General features: G+C 33.0%; 2 protein-coding genes across 5 annotated transcripts; one reads left to right on the top strand and one right to left on the bottom strand.

Annotated features, from left to right (window-relative positions):
• Nucleotides 8,140-10,556, top strand: LOC109355134. 3 transcript variants are annotated; one of them, XM_019598096.1, is made up of 3 exons: nt 8,142-8,942; nt 9,003-9,310; nt 9,761-10,556. In XM_019598096.1, the coding sequence occupies exons 1-3, from the start codon at nt 8,650-8,652 to the stop codon at nt 10,432-10,434; spliced, it is 1,275 nt and encodes a 424-aa protein (XP_019453641.1). In that variant the 5' UTR covers nt 8,142-8,649; the 3' UTR covers nt 10,435-10,556. The 3 variants fall into 3 exon arrangements, with proteins under 3 accessions (XP_019453639.1, XP_019453641.1, XP_019453640.1); XM_019598094.1 differs by having other exon boundaries at nt 8,140-9,310; XM_019598095.1 differs by having other exon boundaries at nt 8,150-9,310; nt 9,803-10,556.
• Nucleotides 13,578-18,289, bottom strand: LOC109355135 (calcium/calmodulin-regulated receptor-like kinase 1). Of its 2 annotated transcripts, none has more exons than XM_019598097.1 (8): nt 18,158-18,289; nt 17,422-17,793; nt 16,848-17,001; nt 16,244-16,370; nt 15,231-15,316; nt 15,083-15,154; nt 14,759-14,962; nt 13,578-14,111 (listed from the first exon to the last, which is right to left on the bottom strand). In XM_019598097.1, exons 2-8 carry the CDS (start codon nt 17,733-17,735, stop codon nt 13,782-13,784), a joined length of 1,287 nt encoding a protein of 428 aa, XP_019453642.1. In that variant the 5' UTR covers nt 17,736-17,793; nt 18,158-18,289; the 3' UTR covers nt 13,578-13,781. The 2 variants fall into 2 exon arrangements, with proteins under 2 accessions (XP_019453642.1, XP_019453643.1); XM_019598098.1 differs by having other exon boundaries at nt 14,759-14,959.

Raw genomic sequence — 19,440 nt, 5'->3', positions numbered from 1 at the left:
GTCAGTTCTCGAAATTCCTACAATTTGATTGCATGTACCAATTCATGAAATGTCACAGTATAGCTACTAGTGTCATTTTAATTTTCCCAAAATTTAATTACCAGTATCATTTCTCAAAATTTCCACAATTTTGTTAAGTGTGTCAATTCTCAAAAAGCCCACAGTATGGCTACTCATGCAAATTCTAATTTCCCACAATCTAACTACAATAGTGTATGTTTTTGAAATTCCTGCAATATGGTTGTTTATGCCAATTCTCGAATTGCACACAATCTGCCTACTCATGGCAATTCTACTTTCACACAATCTGACTATTAGTGTCACTTATCGAACTTCTCACAATTTGGCCGCATGTGTCAATTTTCAAAATGCCAATAGTATGGCGACTAGTGCCAATTCTACTTTCCAATAACCTGACTATAGTGTCAGTTCTCTAAATTCAATAATTTAGTTGCATGTGCCAATTCTCAACATAGTCATCAGAAGGATACCTGGTAGATGGTTTCCTCTGCTTATTAGACATCTGAAGTTGAACTTGAGGTTATTCAAGAGAATCACCAAGATTCTCATCTTGTGACAACTCATGTTCATCTTCACCAATATCAATGGGAAAATATAAATCATCTCCAAGCTGTTGATCACCAACATAATCATGTTGCTCATCATTTTGAATGTTATTCTCAATTGTATTTAAATCATGTATATGCGTCCTAAATGAATCAATATCAGACAATCTACTATCTTCCTCGGGTGTAGTCTTCTTCATCTTATCAATATCTTCAATGGTTTGATCTTCCATGAACTTCACATCACGACTTCTAACAACTTTTTTCTCAACATGATCATACAACCTGTAGCCAAATTCATCTTCACCATAACCGATAAAGATGCACTGCCTTGTCTTTGCATCCAACTTGGACCTTTCATCATTTGGAACATGCACAAATGTCTTGCAACCGAAGACTCGCAAATGATCATACCTGACATTCTTGCCAAACAAAATCTTGTTTGGCACCTCAACATTCAAAGCAACTGCAGGACTAAGATTAATAACATGCATTGTCGTGTACAAAGCCTCGCCCCATAAATGTTTAGGTAATTTTGCTTTAGAAAGCATACACCTAACTCTTTCAACCAAAGTCTTGTTCATCATCTCCTCTAAGCCATAAAGCTTAGGAGTCTTTTCATGTTTAATACTTTGCTGCTTGTAGTAAATGTCAAACGGTCCATAATACTTACCATTGTTATCAGTACTAATGCATTTCAGCTTCTTGCTAGAATGTCTCTAGACCAAAACATGGAGTTGTTTGAACTTTTCAAGCACTTGGTCCTTTATCTTCAAAGCATAGACCCAAAGCTTCCTTGAACAATCATCAATAAAAGTAACAAAGTAAAGTGCACCACCAAATGACTTTACTTTCGATGAACCACAAACATCAAAATGCACCAATTCAAGAAACTCTGACTTCCTTGAAGGGGGATGCTTCTTAAAGGATACTCTGATCTGCTTTACCAGCCATGCAATGAGAACATTTCTCCAACTCTACACTCTTCAATCCTGGAAGTACATCCTTTTTGGCTAAAGAATTCAACCCTTTTTCACTAATATGGTTGAGTCTGCGATGCCACAAAGAAACTTCCATATCTATGGCATTCACACTTTCTTTAACAACCAAAGCTTTTGCCCAATACAGTTTATAAATTTTCTCCCCTCTGGCCACAACCAAGTTACCTATAGTGAGTTTCCATTTTCTAGAACCAAAATGATTATCATAACCACCATCATCAAGCATCTGCACAGAAATCAAATTGAAACGAACATCTGGAACATGTTTAACTCCTCTCAGCAACAACTGCACTCCCATGTTGGTATGCAAACAAATATCATCAATACCAACTACCTTTGACACACCATCATTACCATCTTTAACACTCCAAAATCACCAGAAGTATAAGATGTAAAGAACTCCTTCCTTGGTGTAACATGTAGTGTAGCACCACTATCAATTATCCACATACTCTCATATGATACAAGATTAACCAAATCACGGTCACGAAGAATAATAAGATCATCACAAGTAGCAGTAGTAACATGATCATCATCACCAGTTCTTCTCGTTCTATTTGCCCATCTTGTCTTTGTTCTCCCTTTTCCATTGAAAACAATTCTCCTATATGTGACCTGCTTTATGACAATAGTGACATACCACATTCTTGTATCTGGACTTAGACTTACTTATGCCTTTTTCTCTATTACCTTTCGGTTCCTTTCTATGACTTATCCCCCTGTTTTTAGTGACAAACACCTCAGAATGAGATGAAGTACCATGTGTCTTCCTTCTCATCTCCTCATTAAGAATACTTCCTTTTATACTCTCCAAAGAGACAATACCATCAAGGGCTGAATTTGTAATTGAAACTCGAAATGTTTCCCAAGAATCTAGTAGAGTATTCAATAGTCATGGTCCCAACACTTCATCATCAAACTTGATACCCATTCCTGATAATTGATCAAGGACCCCTTAAAAATCATTCAAGTGATTTGAAATAGAAGCTCCCTCCTTGTACCTCAAATTCATCAAGGAATTCAACAAGTATAATTTATTATTTCCTGATTTAGAAGCATACAAGGATTAAATTTTCTTTCATAAAGATTTTGCATTTTCCTCATTAGAAATGTGATTGTAGACATTGTCTTCTACGTATTGCCGAATGAAACCACAAACTTCTTGATGTTGAAAACTCCAATCCTGACCAGACTTGGACTCTGGCTTCTCAGTGGTAAACACATGAATATGCAAATTCTTCACAAATAATAAATCTTTCATTTTTATTTCTACAAGTGATAGTTAGTGTCATTCAAACATATCATTCTATACGTATTTGCCTCCATCATTCAAGCAAGTCAAATAACATCAAACCCCGAAGAGCTTTGGTGCCACTCTGATGGGAAATTCAGCATAATAACAATGTAAACTCTAACAGAGTATATGCAGTGGATAATAATTTCTTCAACTTGCTAGAATCTATGAGGAACAATATCAAATAATGTAGTAACACACAAGGGATAAAAAACGTGGAAAACCTTCCCAAAGTGAGAAGTAAAAACCACGGGCACAAGTCAGTCAATCAAACTCCACTATAAACAAAATAGGAATACAAGAGTGTCTCCAAAATACAACACAAAACGTGCTCAACAAAATGGCATATAATAGAGCAACAAGCTTGAAAATTAGAACAAGAAAAAACTAGAAAAACAACTGTTGTAACAACTCGATTTCTACCACCTCGGACGTCGTCTCACCGATCTAACCGTTCAGAATGAAGTACTATAAGTTGTGAACCTGCTGTCCAAATTTCAGCCCGATCCAACGGTGAGTGAAGACGCAGTCGCGAATTTCCCACGACTACTCGAAATTCCTGAGAGTTGAGTTTTCTTATCTTCTCTCACACTTTTCAATTGCTTTTTTTTGTGCATAAATTGTCTTGACTACTTTTCCACATATGACCCCTATCTATTAGATTAAGTGGGACAAGTGAACTTTGTCCAACTATGTCTTTCTCCACATAGGAAGGGAGCCCAAACCCAACAAAATTCAGGTTTTACTTTTCTGACCAATGAGAATAAAGGGGTACATGAAGTGAAACAAATTCTAGGACAACAGATGTGGATCTGTGTGTAGAGGATTAATCTTGTATGCAATTTCACACAAAAACAAAGAATAAAAAAGTGTTAACCAACACACAAGCACAACAAAATCATTCAAGAAACATGTAAGGCAATGTCGTGAGGGAAAGATATAGGTTTTCGGAGCATAATGTAAAATAACCTCCAAAAAGATAAGTACCACATTTTATTATCTGAATAAGCCTCATCACCATATTTAATAGTGAAGTACGTGCATGCATATACACATGCCCATTATCCAAACCATATCCACTTTATTAAAATATAAATAAGTGAGTATAAAATCTAGTCTCCCGGAACATATACCCAAAATACAATATAAGTAAATTTGGACATAACTATCTAACTAGACCAGAACATAAGGTATCAATACAGTTATCCAGAGAGATGAGTGTAACAATTTGGTCTTCTTTTTTTGTGTAATTCAGAAACTGAACCAAATAAAAGAGAAGATTTGGTTTGGATAATTTTGAATTTATATGTAAGAACTAAAGCGAATTAATGATGAATGGTTTGGTTTGGTCTACAGTTTTTTTTAAATCTTACATAAAGATAACAAAAAAAAAATCTTACATAATTATCCAATTGTAATCCTTTAGTTAACAAACTAATGTTGATAATCTAAAATTTAATACACAATTCATATTGATAGTTTTGACTATAAAAAGCATAATTGTATAATAAAAACTTGACAAAGAACTAATATAATAAAAGCAACGAAATAGTGGAAATAAATCAATATTAAGTGACGTGAAATAATGAAAATAATTTAACAAATCAATATGAAACAATGATAAAAATCAAGAAAATGACTAAAGTTGAGAGGCAAGTTGGGAGGGGGTAGCATGTGGTTGCATTTAATAAATGAATTGAATAATGGATTGCAGCAGCACATGTCGAAAACATCATCAGTGACACTCTGTATGACAATGTCCTGTGTTTCAATCTCTGGCTTAGCTTTTGTCCTCTATGACTGTGATTTAAATTCTGATTAAAACACTTAATTATGCCTTCTTACTCTAAATTCTAAAATCCTACCTTTGTCTTAAACACTCTCTTGTTCCCTTCACATGTGTTTTGTGGAATGCATTATGGGCATAATAACGACAAGAAATGTGAAATGAAGAGTGGGGGAAGTGAGAGATAGAGTAAAGTTTCTTGCATCTATTTCACCACCTTTTCGATTTTCACATCCATATAAAAGCTAATAATGAGCTTCTATACTTTTCAAGATCCCACTTTGCTATCTTGAAGTTTGGATCATACTTAACCCCACTAAAGTACAAATTAAGTGAAGTTGGTATAACGAATAATATATTTTTAGTTTATATATAAAAAAAATTATTTTTAAAATGTATGATTATCTTTATTATTACTTATATAAATTAAAGTTTGAACTTTTGATTTAATACAATACATAACATTCAATATAACATTATACTGGACCAACACAATATTAGTAAGTTACACAAATTTAACTTTGTCAACAAGACATACATATATGAATGCATGAGATATTTTTTATTCATGTGAAATACAACATCTGTTGCTAATTAATTCTTGTTAAGGTTTCCCTTTGTAATTAATTCGTTTTAAAGATCTAACATATGAATTAAGAAATACAAATAATATGTTTACTTCTATTAAATGTAATATTTTACTAATTAGCCATTTATCTCTATAATAATTATAATATTTAATTTCATAAATCATCTTTCTTATTTATCAGGTAGTGGTAGAGACTTAGGGATGGCAAAAAATCCGACCCGTGGGTACCCGTGGAAATACCCGTAACAGGTACCCGCAATAATAGCTTATGAGCGGGGGCGGGTTTTGTGATACTCGCCCCGCGGGTACCCACAAATTTATATATTTAGTTTTTAGTTAACTTTTTATATATATTTATTATTATTTTAAGATTATATATCATATACTTTATTATTATTTCATAATAAATTATACATATTTGACTATGATTATAAACTTATCATATAAATATCATATTATTCATGTAGCAATTATTTTTACAAATTGATTATTACAAATTATATAAATATATAATTAAAATTAAAAACTCGTTGGGTACCCATAAATACCCGCTACCCGCACGGATACCCGCAAATATTGCGGATTTGGGCACGGGAAAGCACTACCCGCACTCGCCCGCGCAAGTTTTCATCCCTAGGTAGAGTTGTAAAAACTAAAAACAATCATTCATAAAATATTTTTATAAATGGGCAGTACATATAATTAGGAACAACTTTATTTCCTAAAAAGGATACTTAATTATTTATGTAGTTAATCAGATGATAGATAGAAAAGAGAAGATAAAATTAAGAGGTTCTCCTTCTCATTTGATAATACTATATTGCTAGATAGTTCAATATTGCTAGAAAGTTCCTCTATTTTCTCTAGGTAGTCATTATTATTACCCATGTAGTAGAAGCGATGTAGGTTGAAAATGCTTCAATTTTTCATATGGACTGAGGAGTAAAATTAATTTAAAAAATATATAGTTGATATTCAAATAAAAGGAATAAATTAATACATCAATTTGATTTATTTATATAAAAGATATGAATATTACCTAAATAGAGAAAAGACACTCTAAACAAAAGTACACGAAATTTATAAAATAAAACTGATTTTACATAACCTGAAGAAAAATATTATAATTTATCACATGAATGAATTCATCTGAACTTATCCACCTAATGTCCAAATAACTAGCTCTTGTCTTTTTTGAGATCTGAGATGATTCTCAAACCTTCTATCTTTATTATTTTCTCTCTAAAATTTAACTTATAAATATACCCTAAAATAAAAAACTATGATTAAGATATACTTTTGTATAATCCTCCTTTTCCTTTCAAAATCCAACTCAAAAGTGTATCCTTTACAAAAAAGATATACCACATGACCAACCAATATCAACTATCTTTTCCTATGTTACCACTTACTCGTACTCTCGCTATGGACAAAGATACTCCTACACAAAACATTACACACAGGACATTTGCACTAAGCAAGAAAATGCACATCTTCAAGATTTGAGCACATATATGTCGTTTAGCCCTTAAATGCAATGTTATTTGCTGAAACTGATCTTAAAATTACCTTCTGATTCATAAAGGTGAAAAAAGTGCTTAAGATATAAAGCAGTTTGCATAAAAAAGCTGCAGACATGAAAGACTGAAGATTGAGGCATGTTGTCAATCATTTAGATAAGGTTGCTGACACATTGTTATCCTTCATAACTTCATAGTAATTATCAGATTGTCTACGTGTCAGGCATTATGGTCCAAATCTTAATTCACCATTAATTATACCAACATTTTAATTTGGTTTCTTTTATATAAGAAAAAAACCAGAATTCGCCGATAATAATTAAAGTATTACAATAATTACATGAGAAAAGTCACCTTGAAAATCAAATGAAATACATATTTAAAAAGAAAAAAAGCAAAGTTTTATTAATAATAGTGTTCAATGTTATTAATATCGTAAAAGTATTACTATAGTGCTATATCGATATAGCGGTTCAATTGGTGTTTTACTAATTAAATCGCATACAGACAAAATTAGATATACATATATAATTATATTAACATTCTTGTTGAAAAATCAATAAAAAACCAATATTTTTTTATTTTCATTAAAAATTAATTTTTCAATAAAAACTGGCAGATATGACCGGTATGGTTCAATTGAAAACCAGTTTGTAAAACCGATTTTAGCTAATTTTGACTGATATAATTGCATGATTGATACAATTATTGTATTGTACCCGTTCATGGATTTACCAGTTCAGTTAGCCAGTATGAAATAATTTTAACAAAAACACCGATAGTTTTAAAACAATATAACACTGTTCTTATATTTGTTTATTATTTAATTTTGCTTAAATGTGACATTCTAAAGAATTGTATATTATATATTATGAGCATGTTCCTTTAGAAAATGGTACTGTGCTTCAATGTGAAAAAGCAACAGATGGAGACAGAATTTATATTCTCCTCTCTGGTAATTCCACTAATTAATTATTTGTTTATTGGGCCATGCTAATAATTTTTGGCTTTATAGATTGTGCAAAGTAAAATATGCACTTGTCTGGTCCTCCCTCAAAACCTAATTGCATGTGGCATTATTTTGGGTTATACACCCCTTCCTCATCCTCATCAAAAAAAATATACACCATACATTCATGTGGTGACAGCATTGCAAAACAATAAAATAAATTGCTTAATTATTCATGTATTGTGCATATTTTGTGCCTTTGATTTAGCATCTTTTTGTACTATTGAAGTTAATCACTTTAAAAGGAGATATATGTTCATCTTAATTTTATGATCCTAAAAATATCATAGCATGTAACTTTGAAGAATATATATATATATATCAGATATTTATCATATCCCATGCTAGTACTGGTCATTCATTGGTGTCCCATCCCAATTTATTTTTTGTCTCTCTTTCTAAATTCTAATGGGGTCACGGGACACTATCCTATGCAAATCACCAAACTCATTCCATGTGATGTAGCATAGGAAGCGCCCTTCAAAATGCTCTTTCATAATTTTCATGATGTTTACTAGAATCTTTTGAATTTTGTCCCTTTTATGTTTTCATGCTACCACTTTGATGTATAGTTGAGTTTTTTCCTGTAGAGGGAAGAAAAGGAAATTTCAGCAAACAAAAAGTGATTGTTTGCTTAAAGCAGAAAACAAGTCAAGTTGTTATCTTTTCTTCTTTTCATTCTCTCAGCATTCATGCAGGAAAAGGAAGGAGAAAGTGGCAAATGCAGAAAATGGAGCTTTTTGAGAGAATGAACATTGTAAGAGAGTTAAACTACAGTTCAGAAAGTAAAGAGTTTAGTTGAAGTGTAAGTGTGTAACTAACTACCAAGGATAAAAAAAGCAAAAGCAAAAGCAAAGGGAAAAAGGGTAAGTGTTAAGGATAATATGCCAACAGTGTGGTTTTCTTTGAAGAAGTCTCTACACTGCAAATCTGAGCCAAGTGATGTACATGACCCAAAATCAAGGAAGCATTTGAGTACAATCTTGACTAAGAAAACAGGAAGATCAGGGTGTTCAAGGTCCATAGCAAATCTCAAAGATGTTATCCATGGAAGCAAGAGGCATATTGAGAAGCCACCAAGTTGCAGTCCAAGATCCATAGGGAGCAGTGAGTTCCTCAACCCTATAACTCATGAGGTGATTTTGAGTAACTCAAGGTGTGAGTTGAAAATCACTGGCTATGGAGGGTTCCAAGAAGGGGTTGGAAACAATGGTGGTGCTAGTAATAACAATGCTGTTGGTGGTGCTAGTGGTGGTTCAACATTTGTAGGTACTTTGAGGCCTGGGACTCCTGGTCCTGGAGGGCACCCTACAATGCATTACTTTAACCCCTCATTTAGGACTTCATCTACTCCTCCAAGGAAATCTCCTTTCCTTTTGTCAGAAGGGTCCACTTTTCATGGTGCTGGAGCTGGACTTCATTCAAGTAATAGAATGTCTCTTGAGACAGATTCAAATGGTTCTTCAACTGTGACTTGCCACAAATGTGGAGAGCAATTTAACAAATGGGAAGCTGCTGAATCTCATCATCTATCCAAGCATGCTGGTAACACCATTTTTTTACCTCAAGTATCTATTTTAAGCTTATCTGTTTCCATGGCTTGTTTTTATCTTCAAATAGACAAGTTTCATATCATTGCAGCCTACCTATATGGTTGTAACTTTCATTATAGTGTTGGTTTTATGTTTTTCTTCCATTTGTTACTGACCCTCATAGAAGGTTATCCTAACATTTTTCCCACCACAAATTTCCTGGCCACATCTATATCTTATATCAGATATTCAGATACATACAAATTTTAATGTTGAGATGAGGAATTTTATGGGACAACCAAACTGATTTTCCTTTTTTTCATTACATTTTAATTTAGAACTATGCTTAAAAGCCTAGGAGAAACATTATCTCCACAACTGATTGCACTACTGGATCAAATCCATTTCCCTTCAAGTTTGTTGCTATTTTGAGTATTTTCCTTTGTTTTTGACAAATTTTCAGTTTCATGTATTATAAATTTAAGAGCAAGTTTTCCCTTGACAGTTACTGAACTTGTGGAAGGTGATTCATCAAGGAAAATAGTGGAGATCATATGCAGAACAAGCTGGTTAAAGTCTGAGAACCACTGTGGTAGAATTGAGAGAGTTTTGAAAGTCCACAACATGCAAAAGACATTGGCTAGATTTGAAGAGCACAGAGAGATGGTAAAAATCAAAGCAAGTAAACTCCAGAAGAAGCATCCTAGGTGCCTGGCTGATGGAAATGAGCTTTTGAGGTTCTACGGCACCGCTGTCGCATGCTCTCTCGGTCACAATGGCTCTTCAAGTCTCTGCCTATCAGAAAAATGTTGTGTGTGTAGAATCATCAGAAATGGTTTTTCTGCCAAGAAGGAGCTCAAGGATGGCATAGGTGTTTTCACAACATCAACAAGTGGAAGAGCTTTTGAGTCTATAGAGATTCTTGGTGATGATCCTTCACTAAGAAAAGCACTTATTGTTTGCAGAGTAATTGCTGGCAGGGTTCATAGGCCTTTAGAAAACATTCAGGAAATTGCAGCCCAAACAGGCTTTGATTCATTGGCTGGGAAAGTTGGTCTTTATTCAAATATTGAGGAGCTTTATTTGCTCAATCCTAGAGCTCTTCTTCCTTGTTTTGTAGTAATTTGCAAACCATGAATCTAAAGAATCAAAGTCAAAATGGCTAACATATTGTGTAGTTTTATGGATCCTTTTTTTGTTGCTTTTCTATGGAGGTTCTTTGCCCTTAATCATTTGAAGAAGTTTGATTCTTTTCCTTAGTCACTTGTGCTTCTTCATGTTAATTGTATCAAGTATGAACCTCCTCCTATTCATACACTTCTAATTTTATAATGGTACTGAAAATTTACACCAGCTTTGATGTTTAACATAATGGCATCAAAACTAAGTCAGCTTTATTAATTACCCCTCCAACATTTCCACGACAATGCAATTGCTTGTGGGTTATAACTCTGTTTTTATGTTATATAATTGAAGGTCTAAAAAATAGAGTCAATTGAAATAATGAAATAGGTAATAACTAATAACCTACTAAACCTGACTAGATTTCTCATTTATCAAATTGAAGGATAGGGGAGTGGAAGAATCCTAGTTGTATGTGCATTTAATCAAGTGTACAGCCTAGGAATATGACAAAGTGCCAAAATTATTTGGTATAATTTAATGCAAATTAAAGATTGGATTCCATAAATGCTTATTAAATGGTTAAATTGACTGAATGCAAGTGCTCCTGTTGTGATAACCAGTTGGTTATACTATAATTACTTACTTCTAAGCCAGTGTATCTATATTATATAATTTTTTTGGTATAATCAACCATATACTCTCACCCTATACTAAGAAATTAATCATTTTTGGGGTGTGTGATTGTCTTTTCCAGCAAGTATCGCTCCTAGTAATTAAATATTTGACCTATTGATACCTGAAAATCTAATGGAGTCTTACGGCACTAGATCAATATATCTATATTATATAGTATAAACTATAAACCGGATGGGGATCACATGTCCCATTTGGTGTCCCCATCCAATCAGAAAATCTTATTTGATTAAAAATAAAAATTATAATAACATAAATTAATATTTGTACACTATTCTATGAAATTTGATTGACTTGGTATATGAGAAAAGATTTTCTTGAGACAGAGGATTCTTGTCCGTATAAACCGGATAATGTGGCTGATCTCAGTCTTATAAGTTAACTAGATCATGTCCTGTTCATTAAACAGTTAAACTGTGAAAGCTCCTACTTACTGTAGTGTGCATATGTAGCCAGGGAAGTTGTCTCATTTTTTTATTTAAATGTAGCAGATCCAAATAAAAGGCATGTGACCCTTCTTGGAAGGTTATGGTTCAAAATATAATCCAAACAGAGGTGAATCCAAACTTGAGGACAAATATCAGGAACTATTATAGTTTATAAATGAGATGTTCACGGCTCAGTTATATATCTACCTTGTCTCTTCTTCCCTTTGTCCTGAAAATACTTTTGTTAATATTTATTTGTCAGTTATTGTTCCTTGCATATCATGATGTGAACAGCATGCCAGGACCATCCCTCTCTCTCTATGTATATGTATAATATATATATATATAATCTAAGTTTAGTTGGGTGAATGCTTTAGTGCTGACAAATATATTCACAAATTAACCACTAATATCTAACAGATTGTTGGTTTAGTGGGGTAAGGTTCCACTTGATTCAAGTTATCATATTAGACCAAAGGTCAAAGATTCAATTCTTGAGACCCGATAATAAGGTTTTTAAGTTGATAATGAAATTTGAGCTTGCACTCTTAGAGTGTGAGCTAAATCCTTACCATACCTTCCTTGCATCTTTCATTTTGTGTATATATATGTATGTTTATATAGGTGTATTTTTATTCACATATGGGTTATAATAACTACGAATGTACTATTGTGAAGAAATAAGTGTGATAGTGATAATTTTATTGGTCATTTTGTGAGGGTCATAAATCCTAAGAGCATGTACATAAGTGGGGGTTAGTAATGTCACATTCATTACTGTAACATATGTACAGCTTTCAATTCCTCATATCACATGCACCTCATAAATGTATGCTACTAACCCTCATTTGTTATTACTTACACTCACATGTAGGTAAAGAAGGTCAATGAAGGAAACTCCATTAGATTTTCAAAGTTTGAAGTCAAACACTTGTGCAAAAATGAACTTGTAAAGTTCTTGGTAAGATTGACTTGCTATTATGAGAAGCTATTTTCTAAGTTTTGACAGTTTTATGAACCATTTGAGGTTTTTATCTCTTAAATGTTTGATGCAGACTTCACTAGTTAGTTGCAGATGATAGCTTTGCAATAAAGACAATGGAAAAAAATAGCTGAAGATGCAAAAGATACCTAGTAGCTAAAGCTCCTTAAATAAATTATATATTTTGTACTAGTCAACATAAAGATGACAAAAGTTGATATCTAATAAATGATTTTCTTTAATCATTTGTGCTTCACGCAACATAGCATTTTGCAGACCAAAAACTTGTCTATAGCAAACAACATATGAACCTCCTTTGATTCAATAGATTCTTGTTGAGTAATAAAAAATTACTCAACCAAAGTAATTGACTTAGCCACAACATAACTTGACAACAACTGAATCAACCAAATTCATATATTTATCTTTATATTAGACAATTAGCATAATTCATCCTAGGTAACTTCTAGGATGTTATTCAGTAAGCTATAATTGGCTTTCAAAGTAAATAGAGAATACATAAATGAATGGATCTTAGATCAAATGAAGTATTGAAATACAAACTCAACAACCTACCTAGTAATTAATGGCTAAAACAACCCACATCATGAAAATTATGCAGGGAACAGGTTGATCAGCTATACTTCATAGAATTAGCTAAGATATAATCTCAAGTGATTTTTAAGCTTTACCTATTCAAATATTTTTATAATTGTTCTAAAAAATGTAAGTACAACGGTGACATTTATTCAGCAACTTTGCCACTACACAATGTCCAATCTCGTCATTTTGTTATAAGAAAGGTGGTTTGTATATATAACTTTGTTGATACTTCATACTATGTATATTCATTATATATTCTTTTGGGAGGAAATTAGACAATGCAGATTGTTAAAGCTGTATTAAAATAAATGTAGCCATCTGGTGCCCATGAAAATTTTGGTCTCATTTTTGTAAAACAATGTAACTTATATAAAAGGATGACCAAGTACACGAAATTCCTAATTAGTGAGTGTATATGTATGAAGTTTTAATATTGTAAACGAAGGATTTGAATCCTATGATCTAAGTCATAAGGTAAACAATCTCATCATATAAAACAATGTAACTTAAGTATGAGGGAAAAAATGGAAGAAACATGTTTACACAACAAAATAGTAACAAAATCACAAGCCTAACATGTATCCAAAGGCAAAAACTAAAAAAGAAAAGTCACCAAAAAAGAAAGAGTTGAAGGTAAAAGTTGAAACCATATTCTACACTTCAATGTCTGTTGCACTATCCATTGAATCTTGTCTCCGGTGGTTAGAAACAGAATTCTTGGTCTCTGTCTGATCAAGATCAATGAAAACTTCTGCTGTGGATAACAAGGCCTTGTTGTGATGATTCCTATGGTGCCTTGATTTAAGGATCTTTGTTAACACTGACACTATATCCCTCATTGAAGGGCGCTTCCTTGGGGCGCGATTAACACACTTGTAGGCAAGGGCTGCCACTTCATTCAGCTCTTGGACATCGAAATTTCCTTCGAGGCGAGAATCTGCAATTTCTTCCCAACCAACTTTTTCCTCGGTATTCATTGCTGCCTAATTAATCATCAAAAGCATTAAATGGGCTAGAATATGAATTATGCATCACATAATGTGCTAATAGAACAAATACAACAACTATTTTGATTTTCCCATGTATGCTTCCTCATTTAGTCAATCATGATATGAGTCGTGCAGCCGAAAATTGGGCCGATTTTCGGCTGCACGACAATATGACAACTTCACCAGATCAAGTGTGTTTGGTCGCACGTTTGAACTATCTAAAATCGGCTCGAAGATGTAACTAACATGGTTAGCAATTCGTGTAGATTATGAGTTGGATTAAAGCTTATACACTAGGTTTTACTACAGATTTATTTATTTTTAGAATAAAACATCAAAACATAACCGACTCAGTTACAAACTCAATTCTAACCAAAATCAAATTTGCAAAATTAAGCTATTTCAGAATATAGAATTGCTGCTTAGCAATGACTGGTTGACTTGTTTTAGCATGCATTATAATATATCACCCAACAAGATATAAAAATTTCAATAGATAGAGTCATCAAATAGCTAATGATAGATTTATGTGAGTGATGAACTTGTTTTGTTATGTAATGCATTATAAAACTCTAGTCCCTAAAATCAACACATCTACTATTATCCTCATTATAGGTTGTTGGGAGAGAAAGAGATCTTACAAGCTCAACATATTCCATAAGACCCTGCTGAGGGTTTCTTCCAGCTATAATTTCGAAGAGCAACACACCAAAACTATACACATCACTTTTCTTGGTGAATTTCCTGGAAGATATATACTCGGGATCAAGATAACCAAAGGTACCGCGAATAGCTGCATGTTTACCCACCATCTCCTCTCTTGATAGTCCAAAATCAGCAACCTGCTTCATTCACATCTACAGTATAAGAAGCATCTTAACCAACAATATAAAGAATTATAGACCATTCTTAGCCAGAAAAACCATTTTCATACAAACTACTTTTCTTGGTGTTTAAGAAAATACCCTGGCACGCATGGACTGGTCCAACAAAATGTTGGAAGATTTGATATCTCGATGGATTACCGGAGGAACTGCCTGAAGGTGACAACACATACCATTATAACATTATACAACTTAAAATTAGATTGGTGTAGATCACATGGAAGCTTACCCCATCATGAAGATACTCCAAGCCTCTTGCTACTTCTAAAGCTATGTCAACCCTCATATCCCAGCTCAGTGCTTCATTCTCTTCTCCTGAATATTATCACAACATCAACAACAATAACAACAAAAAGCCTTTTCCGAGTAAGAGGGGTCGGGTACATACATCAAATAATGTCATTGTGTTCTATGATAAATAAAGTTAAAAAAGGCCATTCCACCTAAGGTTTTTCTTGCTCTTCTACATTTAGCTGTTGGGTTATCCTCCATTTGACTGATTCTTGTTACTCGGGGCTTCTATTGGGCTTATTCTTACATGGCTAACCACCTTCGCCGATATTCTACCACCATTTAATCAATAAGTGCCAAGTTCTAACCTAATTACTCTGTAATGCATTTACTCCTGATTTAACATTCTTTTGTATGCTCACACATCCACTTCAACATCTCCATCAACCAATACAACAATTGCATTTGAAGGGAGTGACAGAAGAAAAATCAATTGAACAGCACACAATATCGAACTAGTATTTCACATCTTTGCTCAAGTAACTTGGTAAGAAATGCGTTCCTTGTAACTTGTATGGTAGGATTCCAGCAGAGAAATCTTGAAGCAGGAATGAAATGTATGCCTTTTGTGGAATTTTGGTTAATAAGTTATTTTACTGCTCTATAGAAATACATTGGAATACAAAAGTAAAAAAAAATCACAAGTCAGACAATCTGTTTCAAAATGTAAATGCAGTAAGGAAAATATTTTTCAGACTAACATATTTCAGAATGCATATGCATATGCTGGTTATAACATGAATGGCTGAGAGAATATCATCCATGTCCTTTCATTTGAAAAAGTAACAATAAAATTACTGAACTTTTGGTCAAGAAAATGGGAAAAGTACCAGGAAGCAGTGCATAAGTATGTGAAGAAATTCATTTGCAGATACATATTTCTATCAAGTACATTCAGCCAAAAAGTTTGAAAAGAAATTTGTCAAATAAAAAGGTAGATAGATAACTTGCCATATAAGTGAGAAGCTAAGCTACCCTTGCTCATGTAAACATATACAAGCATATGTTGCCCCTTTTCTGCACAATATCCAATCAAATTCACCAGATTTCTATGGTGTAACCTCCCCAACAACATAACCTGAGAAATATCAAACGAACATTTCGGGTCAATATTGATAGATTACTCTAGAGAGATGAAGATAGATTGTACCGGAAAAATAATGTATATGATAACTTAAAACTGTACCAATGCAATATCACTAGTTGCCCCTAGAGCCAATAACTTTAGGTAAATGGGAACATGCTTAGTTGCTAACTATTTACCTCAAGTGTTGCACACACACACACAAAAAGTACAGAGATATTATATAAAAGATTTCATATTCAGAATATAGCAATAATCATGTTTTTAAATATTCTAATTTCCAAAAAATTAAATTTCAACATCTATGTTCATTCACTCCACTCCTATATTTTCTTCACTAGTGACTTCCTCCATAAATCTTATGAACTTGCCACATTTAACATACACTTTACTCTGAAATTTATGACATGAAATGCAGTACAATTCTGTGGCAGAGTGGCCAAAGTACTGGTTAATGACATTGGCACTGACCTCTGTATAAAATTCTTTCTCTCCTTGCTTAGAATTAGTTGCAAGAACCTTAACCGCAACAGTCTCACCGGTAGACATGTGAGCTTTATAAACAAGACCAAATGCACCATGTCCTATTACTGTAGTAAAATTATATGTTGCCTTCTGCAAATCCCTGAAGTTGAATAAAACATTAATAGAAAGAAATAAGGAATATGTGACATGAAATATGTAGTTGGTATGAACTATGAAGAATCCAAACAGCTTTTTATTTTACTCTTAGTAACTATTAGTGTTCCCCTAAATTTACACATTTCCAAAGAAAATAGTTTTTGGCTGACACATGCTTACATGCAATCAAGCATCTATTTTAACAAGGATGATAACCTAATAGTGATAAGCTAATGTTCTAATGTTGAGAGGTAAGTCCTACATCACCTACCTCCCAATCTCGGAAATGGTTTAAATAAATGTTGGAACTTTGACAATGTATCATAGCCATAGTATGTAAATATATAAGAATTCAAAGTTGATTCATGACAAAACAAATAGAAAATCACATGAAGGCAACTCCATATAAGAAACAAACTCATACTTGTATGAATATTCAGGTAGTCCAGATGCCGAAACCATGTGACTCTTCTTAAATCCATCAAGCCAAAACGACATGCCATTCCATCCAGACTTTAATGGTGACTCTGTACCTATGGTTGAGTCTGATAGAATAGTGCAAGAGTCGGCACCATTTGTTCGAATCGGTATGGTAGCAGCCCTTCTGGAACTGCTATTACCTATCTGTAAATGCTTTTGATGGTACCTAAAGCAGAAGAGTGCAAAAACTGCCAAAATGACTCCAATAACAACACCTGTGGAACCCCCAATAATCAATCCTATTGACTCTTCTTTCATCTCCTATTTCTTGCTTTGCCTTTGCTATTCACTATTCATCATCTAATCATTCATTGGCCTGACAAAATGTACACTATACATTAACCATACAACAAATCATAGGAAGATAGAGTCCAAAAAAATGCCATTAGTAACAAAATAATCCAAAAGATAAAAAGTCCAGGTAGGAATATTAAAGCTAGAACTTTGCATTACCATGTTGAAGAACCAAGAAATTTGTATAAGAATTATGATCAACTGGTAAGTGGTAGTTTGGAACCAATGCATAGAAAATTTCGCTCTCCCCTCTAATTCCATCCTACTCAGTTTTCATTTATTACATTTACTTTTCTCAGAAACCAAACAAGGGGATACAAGAAAATATTGACAAGGTGGCCTAAAAGAAACATGTTCATACCTTAGACAAGAAACTTCAAACTTACCTGTTAATAGTACGAGGGAAACAGGAACAGTTCAGTTACATGCTTTATGAGTGCATAAGTATACAAAAACAAGAACTAAACAAAAAATGAAGGGAATGCGAATGTGAATGGAAGAAGGAATGAAGGGTGAGAGAGAATAATAAGATACTTAATAAAACTATAGAAACTGCACAACTACACTTGTAATATGGGATGTTTAGACACGTGGGCCCTTCAGTGGTCATTGATTCAAACTTGATCAGTTTTTTCTTGTCAATGTTGCCTTTTGAATCTACTTTAATTTCCTTCATTAACATCCATGAATAGATGATAAGTACTTTCCTTTATTAACATTTTCCTTGTTTAAAGGACTTTTAATTCATTGCTTTTCTTCTGTACAACAATGACTACTTCTACCAAGGACCAAAGTTTATGTAGATATGTGCATATGCATTGTCCATCTACACAAGTAATATAACTTAAGTCTAAGTGCCCACATTAGTATAACCTGAAGTTTTGATTTTTATTATCTTTTCTTGTTAGGGCAGGGCAAACCTCACAACTCTACAAGTGTTTTTGGAATTTTTTATAGATAAATATTAGTATGTTAATATCCTAGTGTAGCTGTATTATAGAATACTTGAGTGAAGTTGTTAAGCAATTAGTTTCAGTCTAACTGATTCTGTTATTAATTTAGTTAGTCTGTTAAGTAACTTCCTTTTTGTATAAATAGGACTTGGATTTGTTGCTGTAAATCTATCAACTCATTCTAATAAAATACAAAAATTGATTTCATCTTTTCTCTCTGTTTTCCTTTCTTTTCTTGCTAATCTTACAAGTTGAGACTCGAACTCACATCTTCTTCATTATATTCTTTAAAACTATTCACCCTAATCATTAAATACGACTTCATTATAGATTATCCATCAGATCCTAAAGCCCTCTACTGGTTTTGAATTCACCATCTTATGTATGTATATAGCAAAATATTAGAAGCCATTAGCAATATTTTATAGGTGCGTGTATGTATGTTATAAAAAAAATAAGTGAAAGAACATTACATTACATTACATTACATTATATTATATTATATTATATTATATTATATTATATTATATTATATTATATTATATATATATATATATATATATATGTATATGTATGTATAAGTTGGTTGATTTTGGTGATTAACAGGATTGGTAAAATGACAATGGAAGTGATCAACTCCCACTGTCAACCTAACATACCTAAATGACCCAATGTGAAATGAAATGAAGTGAGGTGATGAATCCAAGCAAGAAACT

This window comes from Lupinus angustifolius, chromosome LG08, assembly GCF_001865875.1.
Source record: "Lupinus angustifolius cultivar Tanjil chromosome LG08, LupAngTanjil_v1.0, whole genome shotgun sequence".
NCBI classification, from domain to species: Eukaryota; Viridiplantae; Streptophyta; class Magnoliopsida; order Fabales; family Fabaceae; genus Lupinus; species Lupinus angustifolius.
Note: the sequence above shows the minus strand (reverse complement) of the source record. Positions and strands in the feature narration are given on the sequence as shown.

Bases quoted from the DNA above. Each gene is read 5' to 3' on its own strand.
- LOC109355135 (XM_019598097.1), bottom strand. From the start codon at position 17,735: ATGAAAGAAGAGTCAATAGGATTGATTATTGGGGGTTCCACAGGTGTT. The intron at 17,002-17,421 runs GTATGAGTTTGT...ATTCAACTTCAG, and splicing joins CTACCTGAATATTCATACAA to GGATTTGCAGAAGGCAACAT. The intron at 14,112-14,758 runs GTAAGATCTCTT...ATGATTAATTAG, and splicing joins TTATGGAATATGTTGAGCTT to GCAGCAATGAATACCGAGGA.
- LOC109355134 (XM_019598094.1), top strand. From the start codon at position 8,650: ATGCCAACAGTGTGGTTTTCTTTGAAGAAGTCTCTACACTGCAAATCT. The intron at 9,311-9,760 runs GTAACACCATTT...ACAAATTTTCAG, and splicing joins TCATCTATCCAAGCATGCTG to TTTCATGTATTATAAATTTA.